Source organism: Kogia breviceps, chromosome 7 (assembly GCF_026419965.1).
Source record: "Kogia breviceps isolate mKogBre1 chromosome 7, mKogBre1 haplotype 1, whole genome shotgun sequence".
NCBI lineage: Eukaryota > Metazoa > Chordata > Mammalia > Artiodactyla > Physeteridae > Kogia > Kogia breviceps.
Genome location: NC_081316.1, coordinates 79622714 through 79642781, shown reverse-complemented (window position 1 = coordinate 79642781; position 20068 = coordinate 79622714). Strand labels below are relative to the sequence as shown.

Genomic DNA, 20068 nt, shown 5'->3' with positions numbered 1-20068 from the left:
GCTGGATTAAAGGTACGGAATTCCAAGATGAAATTCTGGAATAACCAAAAAAACCTACATTTAAAAAATTAATCCAATTACAAATAATTTTATTCAACCAAAAACTAACCACAGATGAATGTCTATATACTATGTAAGTATGAATGGCTCATTTAAATCGATAAAATAATTGTAAGATTTCAACTGTTGTAGTAGGTACTCTTTTTTTTTTTCCCCCAGCCCATGATTTTTCTTCCCTGGGGCCCTTTGCTGGTAGCTAGGTTTATACTATGTGATCTTTTCCTCTAGCTAAAGATGACTGGACTAAGAAAAGACGTTTTACCTAAGATTGGTCAATCATATTCCATCTTCTTTGGAATGTTTTTCTGTATAGTTGGCATCAGAGAAAAATAGATTGGGGCTTTGGAGCAGCAATATTACATTGGCCATGAGAACAGAAAGCAGTGAAGCTTACAGACAATTTTGGAAGCCAGAAAATATTGAGAAAGAGATACTTATAATACAAAGCAACACATATGAAGTGATAATAAGTGATAATGGCTTAGGCATCTGTGAAGTCATGAGCAGGTGCCTACAGTATCTAACCTTTCAAGTGACTCTTGCAGTACAGCATCTGGAATTGCATTTGAGAGAGATGTAGAGTTAGAACTCAGACCTATCACCTACAGAGGCCTGTGCCCCCACTTGTTATACTGTGCTGCCGTGTTCAAATATATTTCTTTCTTCAATCTGCTTGAAGACTAGCTTTTCTCCATTAGCAAAGAACAGATTTTCTCCGTTTTGTTAAGACATACTTCTCAGGTGACACCTAATAGAATGTTATTGTTTTGCTTTGGAGGGGAATATAAAACTTTGTTGCAAACATTATATATATTTTTTCATTGAGTAGAGAATTGCAGACTGGGTAAATGGGTCTGTATGAGTTGGAAGAGGGGGTCTGGGGAAAAACAGAGATTAGTTTATTAGATTTTTCCAAGGCTTTTAGAATGGCATATGTGAAAGTGTTGAGTCTGAATGAACTTGTACTTACAAGAATGAACTTGTAGCCAATGTTAAGGTTCCTCAGGGGAACCTAAGTGTTTCCAGACCTCACAAGTTCACCCAAAGTGCAACCTCAAGAATTCCCTAAATAAATCTTAGTTTTAACAATGGGAAATTTTTAATTCAAATTAATGGAAAATTAGAGAAAAAAAGAGTGTTAAGTTACATGAGTTGACCAAATCAGTGAACTATGACTTTAGAGTTACCAGTTTAGAATAATGAGAGTGTCCTCAGAGAACCAATCAAATTACTGCCAAATGTATTATCAAACCTCATAATGGAAATGAGAGTTAACAAAAAAGGGAACATTTATTTAAAAAGGGAAGTTTTTTGGACACTACTTCCAATGATTGTTTATTGAGTGTCACGAATTTGACAAATGTATAGAAACAAAGTAGATATGGTCTTGCTCAACTGGCATGCATTTCACAATTAACTCTGAAAATTTGAAAGATTAACAAATTGTATTAGTACTTTTCATAAATAGATTGATTTCTGAAAAACATTTTTATAGCTTTTACTTTTAAAAAGTATGTCTTGATCAGAAAGATAAACTAAAAACCTATCAAATGAATGATACTTATAATAATTTAAAAGAATGGGTTCACCTCTCATTTTCCACAAGTCTTTGACCTGTTTATTTATTATTAATTCACAGAACCTGGGATTCAGTTTTTCAAGTTAACAACTTCCTGCGGTTACTGGGAAGCAGAGTAATCATGAAAAAGGGATCACTTCAATTCTGTGTACAAAAGGTTTGGGGTATTTGGAGAAGGCTTTCCAAGAAAATCAATGCTTGAAAGAGTTCTATGTTTTGTGTATGTCAAGATGAAGTATTCCAAGGCTTTTAGAGTGACATATGTGAAAATGTTGAGCCAGAATCAACTTGTCATATCTCTTCCTTTGCTCTTGCCTTACACTCTCAGAGACATTTTCTGAGCACCTACTCTGTGCACAGTGCTGTGTTAGAAGCTAAGATATAATACAAACAAAACCCCTCTTAAAGAGTTTATAATCAGGTAAGGGAGAATGAATGTTGCTGTTTATAAATAACTCCAATATCCAGTGTATTATGATGAATAATAAAAACGGTTATGAGCATGCAGAAGGCCTCTGTCAATTAATTCTGCCCATCACAGTGATTTTCATGGTGATATGCAATTATTGAGTTGTACTTTTTGTCATTGAGTTCTAGGAAATTTTATAAGAGATCAGTTTAGAAAACTAAATTGCTATCTGAACAATTTCTCTTTCACCCTAACATCTTCATGGTTCCCCTTACATTATTTCATTAATTCAATTTATTCACTGCTTGTTTTCATTCTTCTTATCATTTTTTCCCTTCCCTTTCACAGTGCAGGTTGAACTGATCTGTGCTGAGCCTGGCAGAAGAGAACTCCCTTGAATTCCTTCTTTTTCATTGGTCTACAACCATAAATCCCCGCACCCTCTCATCATCCATGCTGGGCTCAGACACAGAGGTTTCCTTATTCCTTTCATAGCCAATAATGCCACCTAAGCGCTAGATCATCTGTCATAAACACTTCATTCATTCCAACATCAAACTGGGAGCTCAGTGTGTATTGTGTCAGCACTTAAGGGTACAGAGCAAGTAAAATAACAGTGGTTTGGTGCCTGAGGAAACCAGAGAGGTTGTCAGGACCTCATCTTTATAAGGCTGAAAACCTTATCTTTAATGAGTCCAGGGACTCCTCTGAAAATAAAAAATTACCAATTTTGAACACCTACTACATGCCAGGCACTATATTCGGCAAGGTGTGTATCAGAGGAATCAGAGACGAAGAAATGTCTCTAGTTGTAGAGTGCACAAGGGTAAGATGCTTTAGATAAGACAGAAATGAGTGTGGAGTGACAGATTCTGAGTGCGTGTATACATGAATGTGTTTGGCTGTGTGTCAAGAGGAATTCGTTCCAAGAAATCTTAACAGAGTAGCTGAATTTTAACTGTGTAAAGTTTTGATACGTGGGTGTGAGTACAAGGATGGAAAGCAGGAAAGAGGTATTCTTGACATACATAACAAGGGAGCAGAAGCTGAATGTAATAATGACACAATACAGTTTGTTGGCTGACTACAAGAAAATCAATATGCTGAGCCTTAAATGTGAAGCTGGGTGCTGTGGGAAATGAAGCAACAGAAGGCTGGTGGCAGGGAAGGACATTGAAATCTTGAATTCCGTGGAAAGGATAAGGGACTTGGATTTTAGTTTCAGAGCATCAAAAGCCAGGCATTTCCAAATATTTTATGAATAAGTAAATAAATCATTCTTCATCTCTTCTCATTTAACACCAATAAAATTCCTTTCCTTTGTTAGCATCTTATTTAGTACCATTGACTCCTTTTCTGCAGTCTACAATACTCAAGTTTTACCCCAATCTATTAACGAAAGCTTCCCACACATTTATATCAATGTTGTCAACACATTCAATGCAACCAAGACATATTGAACATCTTTCATAATTGGCCACTGTGCTTAGCTAGTGAGAGAAATAAGACATAAACCCTGTTTCTCTCTCAATGTCCTGCCATATCTTTTATAATAACAAAATTGTTCTCTGAAAGACAGTCTGCTTTTGTTTATTATTTCTTCACCTTCAGTAACAATCTGGATTCTTTCCCTAATGATTCTCAGAAATTTCTCCAACTGATGTCACCAATGACTTTCTAAATACCAAGTGCAAAGGTTTATTTTCACATTTGTTTTCCTCTCTTTTATCTCAAATTATCTCAGTGTTGACTACCTCCACTTTGAAACTTTCTCCTTTATTAGCTTCAATGGTAGTGATTCTGTGAGATTTCCTCCCCTGTTTATCAAATAATATTTTTGTTTTCTGTCTTATAATTTTGCTGTTCTTTAGGGGCCTGTTTTTCTTCCAAGGAGTTCCTTTTCTTTCTTGCTTTCCATATATTCTCCTTGGCATATAGTAGCTGTTCCCATGGCTTTAAATAGCACTTATATCCAGATGACTTGCAAACCTTAAATCTAATTATGGCCTCTCCTGAATTCTGTATTTCAAAAGTTAATAGAATCTTTGAAGCTGTGGCAAGATTTCTAGGCTTAAACTTGAAGGCAGTAATGAATCATGGAACTAGAGTGAGGAGATCAAATTGATGATTTAGAAAAAGAACTGGCAGCAGTTTGGAGAACAAATCAAAGCTCACTGCTTAGTGCCAGTGAATAAAATGTGAATAAACTATTTTATCTATACCTGAGGGATATCTCTACTCATACATCCTCAGACACCTCAACCTCCTCAAGAACCACAAAGACCTCACTCCCTGTCCCATTCCAAACCTGGCTCTCTCTCCAATGCTTTAGTTATCAGTAAATGACATCAAATCCTAGCAAATCATCTGCTTAGAATTGTGTCCCTAATGCACACACACCACACACTCTTCTCCCTCTCTCTCTCATTCTCAACATACCAATCGTCATTAAATTTGTATTGATTCTACTTCGGAAATGTCAAAAACTGGAGCCTCAGGAGGTCTATATATGAAGGCTAAGTAATACCAGTCTGGTTGGTAGTGGGACCTTGAAGCTGTATTTCATTGCAATTGTCTTAAATTGAGAACACAAAACTGTTCATATCAACAAATAAAGGAGGACTAATGGATATTATTAGGAGGAAGCACAAAATTCCCCCAAGTTACTCTTTTTTGCAGCCATCACAATCAAATCTGTTCAATCCCTGCACTTCAGCCCCATTCATCCTCTCCAATCGCTGCACAACCTTCATTTTCTCTTGTGAGAAACAAGCTATATTCTCTCCACTAATTTTCCTGTCCACTTAGATCACAATGATGCTCTTCTTTCATTGCACTGCCATGAGCTATAGCTTGTGGCTATGTCTTTAACTGCTGAATTAGGCCATATGGCATTATCAGTACTGTCCAAGTCATTGCCAATGGCATGGCTATTGTGTGACTGATCTGGGTTTAGATCCTTGCTCAAACACCAACTAGTTTTGAGATCTTGTATGACAGTAATGACAAAAAATATTATAACAACAGCTACTATTTAGTAACTTGTAATGTGACTGTTACTTTGCCAAGCACTCTATAAACATTTTATCTTTTCATTCTTACTACACCATGTGGCAAGTATTATTCAATCACTTTTCTGTTAAAGAAACTGAGTATCAGAGAAGTTATGAAACATACAGGATCAATACAACTAGTGAATAGCAGAGCTGGGATTCTAGACCTATTTCTTTTCTTTTTTTTTTTTTTTTTTAAATTTATTTATTTATTTTTGGCTGTGTTGGGTCTTCGTTTCTGTGCGTGGGCTTTCTCCAGTTGCGGCGAGCGGGGGCCACTCTTCGTCGCGGTGCGAGGGCCTCTCACTGTCGCAGCCTCTCCCGTTGCGGATGGAGCACAGGCTCCAGACGCGCAGGCTCAGTAGTTGTGGCTCATGGGCCTAGCCGCTCCGCGGCACGCGGGATCCTCCCAGACCAGGGCTTGAACCCGTGTCCCCTGCAGTGGCAGGCAGATTCTCAACCACTGCACCACCAGGGAAGCCCCAACATATACTCTTAAACACTATTGTGCCAGGCATTTTTCCTGGCTCTGAGATCAAATGTCTGAGAAAAACTGATGAGGTCCTTGCTTTTTCCTGGTGTTCATTTGCACCTCAGTGGCCATGCCTCTGCAGTCTCATTAGTAGGTTCTACTCTGTCTTTTCTCTAAATACTGCTATTCCCCAGGTCCTTTTTTTTCAGGCCTCCTTCCCCTTAGATTTTATTTCTCTAAGATATTTTTCACCACTCCTGTGACTTCAATCCAGGCATCAGTTTAACTCTCAAACCTTACTATCAGGGCAGGAGTCACTTTGTTGGGAATTCAGAGGTAAGTACATATTCTAATTCCTGTGAGTCAAAAGTGAAAAAAATGAGGCCTCTTTTCCAACTGAGGTCCAAGGGCCGAATCAAAACCCATGGAGTTTAGTTTTTTTCTGCATTCCCTCCTAATTCAAATTTTCCAGCCATTATTTATTTATTTTTAGTAAGTCCTCAAGAGGCTGCCTGTATTGAACATTTTTCTCTTTTTTGCTCAAACACCCTCTCCATCACAAGTCCTGTAACCAGTTATTCCCACTCAGGTTGAAGCTACTCCCTGTTCATTCAGGGGCCGGAATGAAACTCATCAAATTAACTTACACTCAAAGAGTTTTTTTCCCCCAAGTCATGTATAGACCATCTTGGAGTACTAGGTCTAATTCTAATTCTGTTCATTGCACACTGGCATTTTGTCAGTTATTTACATATTTCTTGAAAGAATGCATGCATGAATGAGAGAAAGAGGATACACACATTATAAAAACCAAGCATTCTTTCTACAGATAAAAATAGGGCATCAGAAAACTTAGGACAAGAACCAATATAGAGGAACTTTTTTGATCCTAGAGATTTCTTGACCTGGGTTGAGTGTATGCTCATGTCCTCAAACAGAGAAGATGGTTCAGAAGATGGTCCATTCACCATCTGAATGGAGATGCATCCGGCCTTAATGAGGCTTTCTGAGGGACTACGCCCCCACCTCAAATCCCTCAATTCATTTTCAATGTCCTTTTGTTATGATGGAATATTAAGAACCTTACTTAGATCATTCTGCTCCAATTATTATCTGTTAGTTTGCAATGAATTTTTGTTCTTATTATGGTTAACTTAAGCCCTATTTCTTCAAGGAGAATTTCCCTTAAACGATACCAGCTTCACAGGTATCACTTGAATAAATGCTTTACCAACCATCACACACTGTAGTCTCTTTGCACAGATTGAATTGCTTCTTTCCTAGTATTTCATTTTTATCAATAGTTCTTGCATATTTATTTAAACAGGAGTATCTTTCTGTAAAATATTAATAGTATCTTAACTATACTGTTTTCTTTGGATATGCAAAGACTTTTAACTCTTAATGGACCTCTTAAGGGTTTTTGCCTTGGAAAGTGAGAAGTGAAGAAGCAGGATGAATTGCCTTTTGTGTTGTCCTAGATTTGTATAGAAATGCCCTATCTGCCCATGACCATAGAATCATAGAAGTGGAAAATATCTTACCATTATCTAATCTAATCTTTTTTATATGTGTATATGGATATATACTGAAGCCTAGAGATAACAAGTGGGCCCTGTTTTTGCAGGACATGTTCCTTTTCCCCAGGGAAATCTGCTTCCTTCACTCATCATGCCACCCTTCAACCAGAGCATTTTCCACTCTGCAGTCTTCTTCCTTACTGGCATCCCTGGTTTTGAAACTTACCATGCCTGGATCTCCATCCTATTCTGTTGTCTCTTTGCCATTGCCATCTCAGGCAATGGCATGATCTTGTTTGTCATCATCACTGAGTCGAGCCTCCATGAACCCATGTACTATTTCCTCTCCATGCTCTCCTTCACGGACCTAGGGCTGTGCCTTTCCATGTTGGTCACCATGGTGGGTATTTTCTGGTTCAATGCTCGAGAAATCAGCTTTGATGTCTGCATTGGCCATATGTTCTTTATCCATGGTTTCACATGAATGGAGTCCTTGTTACTCCTGACAATGGCCTTTGACTGTTACACTGCCATCTGTAACCCACTGAGATATGCCACAATCTTAACCAATTCAAGAATCATCAAAGTGGGCTTTGCAATTGTTATTAGGGTGACAACGGTTGTAGTGCCTTTACTCCTGCTCCTTAAGCGTCTGTCCTTTTGTGGAAGTCATGTTTTCACCATCCATATTGTTTCCACCCTGATGTGATGAAGCTTTCATGCACAGACACCAAGATCTACAGAGTATTTGGTCTGGCCATTGTCTTCTCTACTGGTACCTTGGACTCTGTCTTGATCCTTCTCTCCTATGTCCTGATCATCCATTCCGTGCTCAGCATTGCCTCCCCAGAGGAGTGGAAAAAGGCCTTTTGTACCTGTGTATCACACATAAGTGCTGTTGCCATCTTCTACATCCCCATGATGAGCTTGTCACTGGTGCATAGGTTTGGGAAGCATGCCTCTCCCCTTCTGCATACTCTCATTGCCAATATTTATCTGGTCATCCCTCGTCTAATGAATCCCATAATCTACAGTGTGAAGACAATGCAAATTTGCAAGGCCATGCTCAAAATATTTCTTTCTAGGACATTTTTCAGTGTATTCTTTCTTTACATTGTCTTCTCTGACTGATGTTTGATTGTTCACTAATGTGAGTTACTGCCATATACTGATAAATGTTTACACATGCTTTCATTCTTCTGATAATCCAATAACTTACTATTTACAGAGTTCTAGATTGAATTCTTTAAGAACAGGGATTACGTCTTATGTATCTGTAACCCTATACTGCACCTGGCACAGAATAGGACCATGGTTAAAACATGTCTGCAAAATGGACAAATTAAGTCATAAATTGGGGTCCAAAAAGTCTCACCACCTCTAGGGTATGTAACTATCAAGGCATGTCTGATATAATTTAGATCAGTAGAAAAGTCTATGTTTTAGTAATTCTTAGTTATTGGAAATGATTATTATTCTCCCAAATAGATTATTCATGGCTGAGGATCATGAATAAATACAATAAACAAGAAGAAATGTGAATTAAAAGGATTCTTTTCTAATTCTTAAAAGAGTTCTTCAGAGCTTTTGGTAAATGTATTGATATTTTAAGTATCTAATGTCTGGTGATTCATCTTCTAAATATGTGTCTAATGGGAGAAAGTGGGCAAGAATGCAGTGATGTGTTGTGATATTCAACACATCATTATATATTGCAATGATAATTTAGAAACTACTTAAACATTTACTTCAGAGTATTGGTAAAATAAAATGTGAACTGTCATGCAACAAGATAAATATTGATATAGATATATATGATATATTAAGAGAAAAGATAGATTACTATACAGTGTACATATTGTGTGTATATTTCATGTGAATATACACACAAGTGTACATGCACATAAAACATTTGTTATAAAGGTATGGAAAGTCATGTTCCAAATGTCAAAATTACTTATCTTTTGATAGCTGAATATTGGTTTATTTATACTGTATTTTTACTTTCTTGAACTTTAAAAATGCTCAACAACGAGGTTTCTGTTGTTGCTGTGTTTTAACTTCAGATAAGAGAATAATTTCTGCTTAACAACTACCTAAAAACACAACTTGTTTGTTCTTCATCTTCCATAGGCTCTTCATTCCCATGGGTCCTCACAATCTGTCTTCATTACTACCCACTGTATACATTTATAATATGACATATCCACTTTCCTTTTGCATCCTTCACTGTTCTCAGTGTGGTCCAGCACCAGGGCATCAAAACCACTTGAAAGTCTTTTATAAAGTGCAGATTCCTCAACTCCACCCCAGAACTACTTAGGCACTCTTCAGACTGAGCACAAGAATTTGCATTTTCACAGGCTACCTAGAGGTTATCATGCATATTAGAGTAACACTCTTATAAGACGTTTTCACTTCTGAATAACACCATGAATAACCCTAACCCTTGTCCATAGTCTTCAATCATTTTGCTCTCTCCTATTGAAATATCCACCTGCTCTCATTTATATTTGAAATTTAAAAACTATATTTTTATTTTATTATTATTTGCTGGTATTGCTTTTTTTTCCTTCTTCCAGGTGCCATTAAGACTCCTTTTTGTTATAGGTAGTCAGGTCTCTCTTCCCCGACTGATTTGAAACTATTTTATTTTTCTCCCAGTTTTACTGGGAGATAGTTGACACACAGCACTGTGTAAGTTTAATGGTTACATCACAATATTCACATACATCAGGAAAGGATTACCACAATAAATTTAGTGAACAACATCATCTCATATAGATACTGCATTAAAGAAATAGAAAAAAAGTTTCCCTTATGATGAGAACTCAGAATTTACTCTTAACAACTTTCATAGACAACATATTTATCATGACGTATATTACATCCCTAGTACTTATTTATCTTGTAACTAGAAGTTTATACTTTTGACTACCTTCATCCAATTCCCTCTCTCCCCATCACCACATCTGGTAACCACAAATATGATTTCTTTTCCTATGAGAGTGTTTGTTTTTGAAGTAGAATTGACCTATAACACTATGTTAGTTCCTGTTACACAGCATAGTGATTTGATATTTCCATAGATTTCGTAGTAATCACTATGATAAGTCTACTTACCATCTGTCACCATACAAAGATATTATATGATTATTGACTATATTCCCTGCACTGTATATTTCACAGATGTGACTCATTTATTTTATACCTGAAATCTCCCTCATCTATTTCTCTCCTCCCCTCAGCCCTCAAACAACCTTCCTCTGGCAACCACCTGTTTGTTCTCTGTATCTATGAGTCTGTTTCTGTTTCATTATATTTGTTCATTTGCTTTGTTTCTTAGATCCACATGTAAATGAAATCATACTGTATTTGTCTTTCTCTATCTGACTTATTTTACTTAGCATAATATTCTCTGAGACCATCCATGTGTGGCAAATGACAAGATTTTATTCTTTTTTATGGCTGAATAACGTTCATTTATATATATTACATCTTTATTCCCTCAAACATTGATGGGCATTTAAGTTGCTTCCATATCTTGGCTATTATTCATAATGCTGCAATGAATATAAGAGTACATGTATCTTTTCAAATTAGTGTTTTGTTTTCTTTGGATAAATACCCAAGAGTGGAATTGCTAGATCATATGGTAGTTCTATTTTTAATTTTTAAAAATTAATCTCTCTATTTTTTTCCATAGTGGCTGCACTGATTCACATTCCAACAACACTGCATGAGGGCTCCTTTTTTCCACATCCTCTCCAACACTTGTTATTTGTTGTCTTTTTGATAATAGTCATTTTGACAAGTTTGAGGTGATATCTCATTGTGGTTTTGATTCGAATTTCCCTGATAATTAGACATGTTGAGTATCATTTCATTTGCCTGTTCGCCTGTATGTCTTCTTTGGAAAAATGTCTATACAGGACCTCAGCCCATTTTTTAAATTGGGTTGTTTGTTTTTTGATGGTGAGTTGTATAAATTATATATATTTTTGGATATTAAACCCTTGTTGAATATAGTGTGCAAATATCTTCTACCATTCAGTAGGAGGTTTTTCTGTATTGGTTTTTTCACTGTGCAAAAGCCTTTATTCTGATGTGGTACCAATGGTTTATTTTGTCCTTATATTTCTATTGCCTGAGGAGCCTTATCCAAAAAAATATTGCTAAGACCTATGCCAAAGAGTGTACGACCTATGATTTGTGTAGAAATTTAATGGTTTCAAGTCTTCCATTGAAGTCTTTAATTCATTGTGAATTTGTTTTTGTATAGGGTGTGAGAAAGTAGTCCAGTTTGTTTCTTTTGCATGTAGCTGTCCAGTTTTCTCAGCACCACTTATTGAAAATACTCTCTTTTCCCCATTGTGTTTTCTTGCCTCCTTTGTCATAGATTAATTACCCACATAGGTGTGGGTTCATTTCTGAGCTTTCTATTCTGTTCCATTGATCTATGTGTCTGTTTTGTGCCACTACCATGCCTTTTAGATTACTGTAGCTTTGTAGTGTAGTTTGAAATCAGGGAGCATGATACTTCCAGTTTTGTCCTTCTTTCTCAAGCTGGAGTTGGTGTCCACCATCTGGTGGGTGGGGCTGGGGCTCAGGGCAACCTGGGGCTGGAGTCCACCCACTGGTGAATGATGCTGGGTCCTGGCAATAGTGTCAGCCTACTGGTGAGTGGAACCAGGTCCAGGAGTCTCAAGCTGTGGGGCACAGGGTTCCTGGAGCTGGTGTCTTTCCACTGGTGAGTAGGCTAGATACACAGCTGGCTGCAGATCCTTGGTAATCTTGAAGCAGTTATTCCAAAACCCTTAAAGGCCTGGCCTCACTTACATTTATTCAATTCTGAAACAAACCTGCTTTATGCATCTTTGAAGAAAGGGAAAAATTCGTGGCCTGCTTCTGCCCCCTGCTGGTTTCCAGACGGGATCATTAGAGGACTTAGCTATCAAAGAGTGACAGTATAATGTATTTTTCAAGGCAGGTCCTGTGTGGGTGCCACTAAATAATTATGCTGAAGTACAAACAAAAATCTGGATTGTCCTGGAATACAGAGATGTATTTATTCAATGTAATTATAAAGATACTGACTTTTAGACCTAACTCTCTTCCTCTGTGCTTTTAGGGTAAGCAAGGACTGCTGTTCATTACTCTACCTAATCTGATAAAAGTCAGCAAGTAATCACATAGGGAATCATTTCCAAAGGACAGAAAAAAAAAAAAAAAGGTGCCTGAACACGTAGGTCAGTTTGAATTGGAGAACGTAAGAAAAGCCTTCCCTGAAAAAAATGTTCTGTTTAAGGTTGATCACAGATATGCTTCCAAATCAGCACTCTGGACAAAGTGCACAGAGAGATATCATAATCATGTAATATTTCAAACTGAAATTCACTGATGCTTGTCCTCTCCAGTTGTTTATTTTATGCCAGACATTGTTCTGGTTGCCAAACATTCAGAAAGAAGTATTATGCACACTGACTTTGAGGTGGTCACATAACACAGCATGATGTTTTGGGAAATAATGGGTCTTTTTTTTTTTCTTTTCCTTTTTAGTACGGGTGGAGAATTTGACATATCTGAACACTTCCTTCTTGGAATCTTCATTTATTAGTCTCATCAACACCATCCTCTCCTGATTCCCATACTATGTCTCAAAACAGAATTTTAAAAAATTCTCCAAAATTTATTACTCTTCTATAGTTATAAGGTTGATATTCTCTGTGGCAGTACCATTAATATTTGTGGCTAGTCTGAAGAAGCTTGAAGGAGAGTATATTCTTTCAATGCCTGCCTACATTCACAGAATATTTGCATATTTTGGCATCAATCCCAGGGCCTAGCCTATATGTCTGGGTCAGACTGGGCATGATAGGAATCGTATCTGAATTTTGAGTTTTATGACCAAGATCAGCAAGAATTCCTAGGACAACATCTGTTATGTATCATGTAAATCTTGTAGATGATGACCCAAGATTGGTAGTGTGTGGCCAATAAGGATCAGATGTATAATTTAAGATATGAGTGTTTAGGTCTCATGGCACTTTTCACCGTATTTGCATTTGTCTTGTTTTTATACCTCTGAATGGTACAGATGTTATTTCGTAGATTAATTCATTAATAGAACAATTATATGATACATGCCCACTGTATGCTAAATCTTATTTTACATATCAATGAACAAAAAACAGAAATAACTCTTGATCTTCTAGAGCTTCCAATAGAATTAATGGGCAATCAACATATAATAAGTGGTATAAATACAAAGCAGGGTATTTCAATGAGAGTAACTTATTTGAGAGAATGGGAGAAATAATGGTGGGGTTACAAAAATCACTCTGAAGAAGCACCATTGAACTGAAACCTGAATGTTTAAAGGAGCTTTTGTGCAAGAAAATAATTCTAAGCATATAAAAGATCAAGGACAAAGATCCTGAGACAGGAATACTGTTAATTTGTTTTGAGGAAGAGAAAGATGGCTAGAGATTAGGGATTGAAGCCAACAATGGTCTCTGATGTAGAAGTAGAGATGGATGGGCCAATTCATGTAAAGATTTCTGACCATGATAAACCATTTGTATTTTATTTTAAAAGCAATAAGAATCCATCAGAGTTGTTTTCAACAAAGGCTTATGTGATCTAGTAGATTTTTGTAGAAAAACAGTGGTTTCTCTGGAAAGAATACATTTTTTGGAGGCAAGTGCAAAAACAATTACAATGGCTAGCAAATTATTACAATAACCAAGGAACAGATGATGATGTTATAAACCAAGATATTGGCACTATATAGGTCTATAGGTGAAAAGTGAGCAGATTCAGGGTATGTTTTAGGGTGGAAATGATATAAATTGATGAAGGATTTGATGGACATGGGAGGAATATCAAGAATGACTCAAGAGTTTTCTCAAGCAATTGTGTGACTGGTGGAGTCATTTTATGACATTAGGAGAAAATAGGGAGAAAATTGATTTGGGGAGAAATTAAAATATTTGATTGTCATAATTTTAATTTTTAGATTAAATACCCAGATGGAGATATCAAGTAGACAATTATATCCATGAATCTAAAATCACAGGAGAGGAAGAAACCAAGATGGTGGAGTAGAAGGACGTGCACTTAATCCCTCTTGCAAGAACACCAGAACCACAACTAGCTGCTGGACAATCATTGACAGGAAGACACTGGAACTCACCAAAAAAGATACCCCACATCCAAAGACAAAGGAGAAGCCACAATGAGACGGTGAGGAGGGGCACAATCACAGTAAAATCAAATCCCATAACTGGTGGGTGGGTGATCACAGACGGGTGAACACTTATACCACAGAAGTCCAGCCACTGGAGTGAAGGTTCTGAGCCCCAGGTCACGCTTCCCAACCTGGGGGTCTGGCAACGGGAAGAGGAATTCCTAGAGAATCAGACTTTGAAGCCAAGTGGGAGTTGATTGCAAGACTTCGACAGGACTGGGGGAAACAGAAACCCCACTCTTGGAGGGCACACACAAAGCAGTGTGCACATTGGGACCCAGGGGAAGGAGCAGTGACCCCAGGGGAGACTGAACCAGACCTACCTGCTAGTGTTGGAGCATCTCCCTCAGAGGTAGGTGGGGGGGGTGTGGTTCACCATGGGGACAAGGACACTGGCAGCAGAAGTTCTGGGAAGTACTCCTTGGCATGAGCCCTCCCAGAGTCTGCCATTACTCCACCAAAGAGCCCAGGTAGGCTCTAGTGTTGGGTTGCCTCAGGCCAAACAACCAACAGGGAGAGAACCCAGCCCCACCCATCAAGGGTCAAGTGGATTAAAGTTTTACTGAGCTCTGCCCACCAGAGCAACAGTCAGCACTACCCATCACCAGTCCCTCGGATCAGCCTCTTAGATAGCTTCATCCACCAGAGGGCAGACAGCAGAAGCAAGAAGAACTACAATCCTGAAACCTGTGGAACAAAAACCACATTCACAGAAAGACAGACTAGATGAAAAGGCAGAGGGCTATGTACCAGATGAAGGAACAAGATAAAACCCCCAGAAAAACAACTAAATGAAGCGGAGATAGGCAACCTTCCAGAAAAAGAATTCAGAATAATGATAGTGAAGATGACCCAGGACCTCGGAAAAAGAATGGAGGCAAAGATCAAGAAGATGCAAGGGGCTTCCCTGGTGGCGCAGTGGTTGAGAATCCGCCTGCCGATGCAGGGGACACGGGTTCGTGCCCCGGTCCGGGAAGATCCCACATGCCGTAGAGCTGCTGGGCCCGTGAGCCATGGCCACTGAACCTGCGCGTCCAGAGCCTGTGCTCCGCAACGGGAGAGGTCACAACAGTGAGAGGTCCGCGTACTGCAAAAAAAAAAAAAAAAAAAAAAAAGAAGATGCAAGAAATGTTTAACAAAGACCTAGAAGAATTAAAGAACAAACAGAGATGATCAATACAATGACTGAAATGAAAACTACACTAGAAGGAATCAATGGCAGAATAACAGAGGCAGAAGAATGGATAAGTGACCTGGAAGATAGAACAGTGGAATTCATTGCTTTGGAACAAAATAAAGAAAAAAAAATGAAAAGAAATGAAGACAGCCAAGAGACCTCTGGGACAACATTAAATGCAACAACATTCGCATTATAGGGGTCCCAGAAGGAGAAGAGAGAGAAAAAGGACCAGAAAAAAATATTTGAAGAGATTATAGTTGAAAACTTCCCTAGCATGGGAAAGGAAATAGCCACCCAAGTCCAGGACGTGCAGCGAGTTCCATACAGGATAAACCCAAGGAGAAACACGCCTAGACACATAGTAACCAAATTGGCAAAACTTAAAGACAAAGAAAAATTATTGAAAGCAGCAAGGGAAAAATGACAAATAACATACAAGTGAACCCCATAAGGTTAACAGCTGATTTCTCAGCAGAAACTCTACAAGCCAGAAGGGAGTGGCATGATATACTTAAAGTGATGAAAGGGAAGAACCCACAACCAAGATTACTCTACCTGGCAAGGATCTCATTCAGATTCGATGGAGAAATCAAAAGCGTTACAGACAAGCAAAAGCTAAGAGAATTGAGCACCACCAAACCAGCTCTACAACAAACTCTAAAGGAAGTTCGCTAAGTGGGAAACACAAGAGAAGAAAAGGACCTACAAAAACAAACCCAAAACAATTAAGAAAATGGTCACAGGAACATACATATTGATAATTACCTTAAGCGTGAATGGATTAAATGCTCCAACCAAAAGACACAGACTGGCTGAATGGATACAAAAACAAGACCTGCATATATGCTGTCTACAAGAGACCCACTTCAGACCAAGGGACACATACAGACTGAAAGTGAGGGGATGGAAAAAGATATTCCATGCAAATGGAAATCAAAAGAAAGCTGGAATAGCAATACTCATACCAGATAAAACAGATTTTAAAATAAAGATTGTTACAAGAGACAAGGAAGGAAACTACATAATGATCAAGGGAACAATCCAAGAAGATATAACAATTATAAATATATAGGCACCCAACATAGGAGCACCTCAATACATAAGGTAACTGCTAACAGCTATAAAAGAGGAAATCGGCAGTAACACAATAATAGTGGGAAACTTTAACACCTCACTTACACCAATGGAGAGATCATCCAAAATGAAAATCAATAAGGCAACAGAAGCTTTAAATGACACAATAGACCAGATAGATTTAATTGATATTTATAGGACATTCCATCCAAAAGCAGCAGATTACACTTTCTTCTCAAGTGCGCACAGAACATTCTCCAGGATAGATCACATCTTGGGTCACAAATCAAGCCTCAGTAAATTTAAGAAAACTGAAATCATATCAAGCATCTTTTCTGACCACAACACTATGAGATTAGAAATGAATTACAGGGAAAAACGTAAAAAGCACAAACATATGGAGGCTAATCAATACATTACTAAATAAGCAAGAGGTCACTGAAGAAATCAAAGAGGAAGTCAAAAAATACCTAGAGACAAATGACAATGAAAACACGATGATCCAAAACCTATGGGATGGGGCTTCCCTGGTGGCGCAGTGGTTGGGAGTCCGCCTGCCGATGGAGGGGACACGGGTTCGTGCCCTGGTCCGGGAAGATCCCACATGCCGCGGAGCAACTAAGCCCGTGAGCCATGGCCGCTGGGCCTGCGTGTCCGGAGCCTGTGCTCCGCAGCGGGAGAGGCCACAGCAGTGAGAGGCCCGCATACCGCAAAAAAAAAAAAAAAAAAAAAAAAAAAAAAAAAAAAACCTATGGGATGTGGCAAAAGCAGTTCTAAGAGGGAAGTTTATAGCTATACAAGCCTACCTCAAGAAACAAGAAAAATCTCCAATAAACAATCTAACCTTACACCTAAAGGAACTACAAAAAGAAGAACAAACAAAACCCAAAGTTAGCAGAAGGAAAGAATTCATAAAGATCCGAGCAGAAATAAATGAAATAGAAACAAAGAAAACAATAACAAAGATCAATAAAACTAAAACCTGGTTCTTTGAGAAGATAAACAAAATTGATAAACCATTAGCCAGACTCATCAAGAAAAACAGGGAGAGGACTCAAATCAATAAAATTAGAAATGAAAAAAAGGAAGTTACAACAGACACCGCAGAAATACAAAGCATCCTAAGAGACTACTACAAGCAACTCTATGTCAGTAAAATTGATAACCTGGAAGAAATGGACAAATTCTTAGAAAGGTACACCCTTCCAAGACTGAACCAGGAAGAAACACAAAATATTAAGAGACCAATCACAAGCAATGAAATTGAAACTGTGATTAAAAATCTTCCAACAAACAAAAGTCCAGGACCAGATTGCTTCACAGGTGAATTCTATCAAACATTTAAAGAAGAGCTAACACTCATCCTTCTCAAACTCTTCCAAAAAATTGCAGAGGAAGGAACACTCCCAAACTCATTCTATGAGGCCAACATCACCCTGATACCCAAACCAGACAAACATACTACAAAAAAAGAAAATTACAGACCAATATCACTGATGAATATAAATGCAAAAGTCTTCAACAAAATACTAGCAAACAGAATCCAACAACACATTAAAAGGATCATACACCATGATCAAGTGAGATTTATCCCAGTGATGCAAAGATTCTTCAATATATGCAAATCAATCAATGTGATACACCATATTAACAAATTGAAGAATAAAAACCATATGATCATCTCAATAGATGCAGAAAAAGCTTTTGATAAAATTCAACACCGATTTATGATAAAAACTCTCCAGAAAGTGGGCATACAGGGAACCTACCTCAACATAATAAAGGCCCTATATGACCAACGCACAGCAAACATCATTCTCAATGGTGAAAAACTGAAAGCATTTCCTCTAAGATCAGGAACAAGACAAGGATGTCCACTCTCACCACTACTATTCAACATAGTTTTGGAAGTCCTAGCCACGGCAATGAGGGAAGAAAAAGAAATAAAAGGAATACAAATTGGAAAAGAATAAAAAAAAAAAACTGTCACTCTTTTCACATGACATGATACTATACATAGAGAATCCTAAAGATGCTACCAGAAAACTACTAGAGCTAATCAATGAATTTGGTAAAGTTGCAAGATACAAAAGTAATGCACAGAAATCTCTTGCATTCCTATACACTAATGATGAATTATCTGAAGGAGAAATTAAGGAAACACTCCCATTTACCATTGCAACAAAAAGAATAAAATTCTTAGGAATAAACCTACCTAGGGAGACAAAATACCTGTATGCAGAAAACCATTAGACAATGATGAAGGAAATTACAGGTGATACCAACAGATGGAGAGATATGCCATGTTCTTGGATTGGAGGAATCAACATTGTGAAAATGACTCTACTACCCAAAGCAATCTACTGATTCAATGCAATACCTATCAAACTACCAATGGTATTTTTTACGGAACTAGAACAAAAAATCTTAAAATTTCTATGGAGACACAAAAGACCCCGAATAGCCAAAGCAGTATTGAGGGAAATAAACAGAGCTGGAGGAATCAGACTCCCTGACTTCAGACTATACTACAAAGCTACAGTAATCAAGACAATATGGTACTGGCACAAAAAACAGAAACATGGATCAATGGAACAAGATAGAAAGCCCAGAGATAAACCAATGCACATATGGTCAACTAATCTATGACAAAGGAGGCAAGGATATACAATGGAGAAAAGACAGTCTGTTCAATAAGCGGTTCTGGGAAAACTGAACAGCTACATGTAAAAAAATGAAATTAGAACACTCCCTAACACCATACACAAAAATAAACTCAAAATGGATTCAAGACCTAAATGTAAGACCAGACATTATAAAACTCATAGATGAAAACATAGGAAGAACAGTTTTTGACATAAATCACAGTAAGATCTTTTTTGATCCACCTCCTAGAGTAATGGAAATAAAAACAAAAGTAAACAAATGGGACCTACTGAAACTTCAAAGCTTTTGCACAGCAAAGGATACCATAACAAAACAACCCTTAGAATGGGATAAAGTATTTGCAAATGAATCAATGGACAAAGGATTAATCTCCAAAATATATGAACAGCTCATGCAGCTCAATATTAAAGAAACAAACAACTCATTCCAAAAATGGGCAGAAGACCTAAATAGACATTTCTGCAAAGAAGACATACATATGGCCAAGAAGCACATGAAAACCTGCTCAACATCACTAATCTTTAGAGAAATGCAAATCAAAACTTCAGTGAGGTATCACCTCACACCTGTTAGAATGGGCAACATCAGAGAATCTACAACCAGCAAATGCTGGAGAGGGTGAGGAGAAAAGGGAACCCTCTTGCACTGTTGGTGGGAATGTAAATTGATACAGCCACTATGGAGAACAGTATGGAGGTTCCTTAAAAAACTACAAATAGAATTACCATATGATCCAGCAATCCCACTACTGGGCATATAACCAGAGAATACCATACTTCAAAAAGACACATGCACTGCAATGTTC

At 37.8% G+C, this 20068-nt stretch overlaps 1 protein-coding gene across 1 annotated transcript; it reads left to right on the top strand.

Moving 5' to 3' along the window:
- The first annotated feature begins 7244 nt into the window (after positions 1 to 7244).
- Positions 7245 to 8662, top strand: LOC131760338 (olfactory receptor 51F1-like). Its single transcript, XM_059070260.2, is given in 3 exon segments — positions 7245 to 7770; positions 7773 to 8166; positions 8614 to 8662. Coding segments are annotated over 3 exon segments (969 nt in total).
- The last annotated feature ends 11406 nt before the right edge of the window (positions 8663 to 20068 follow it).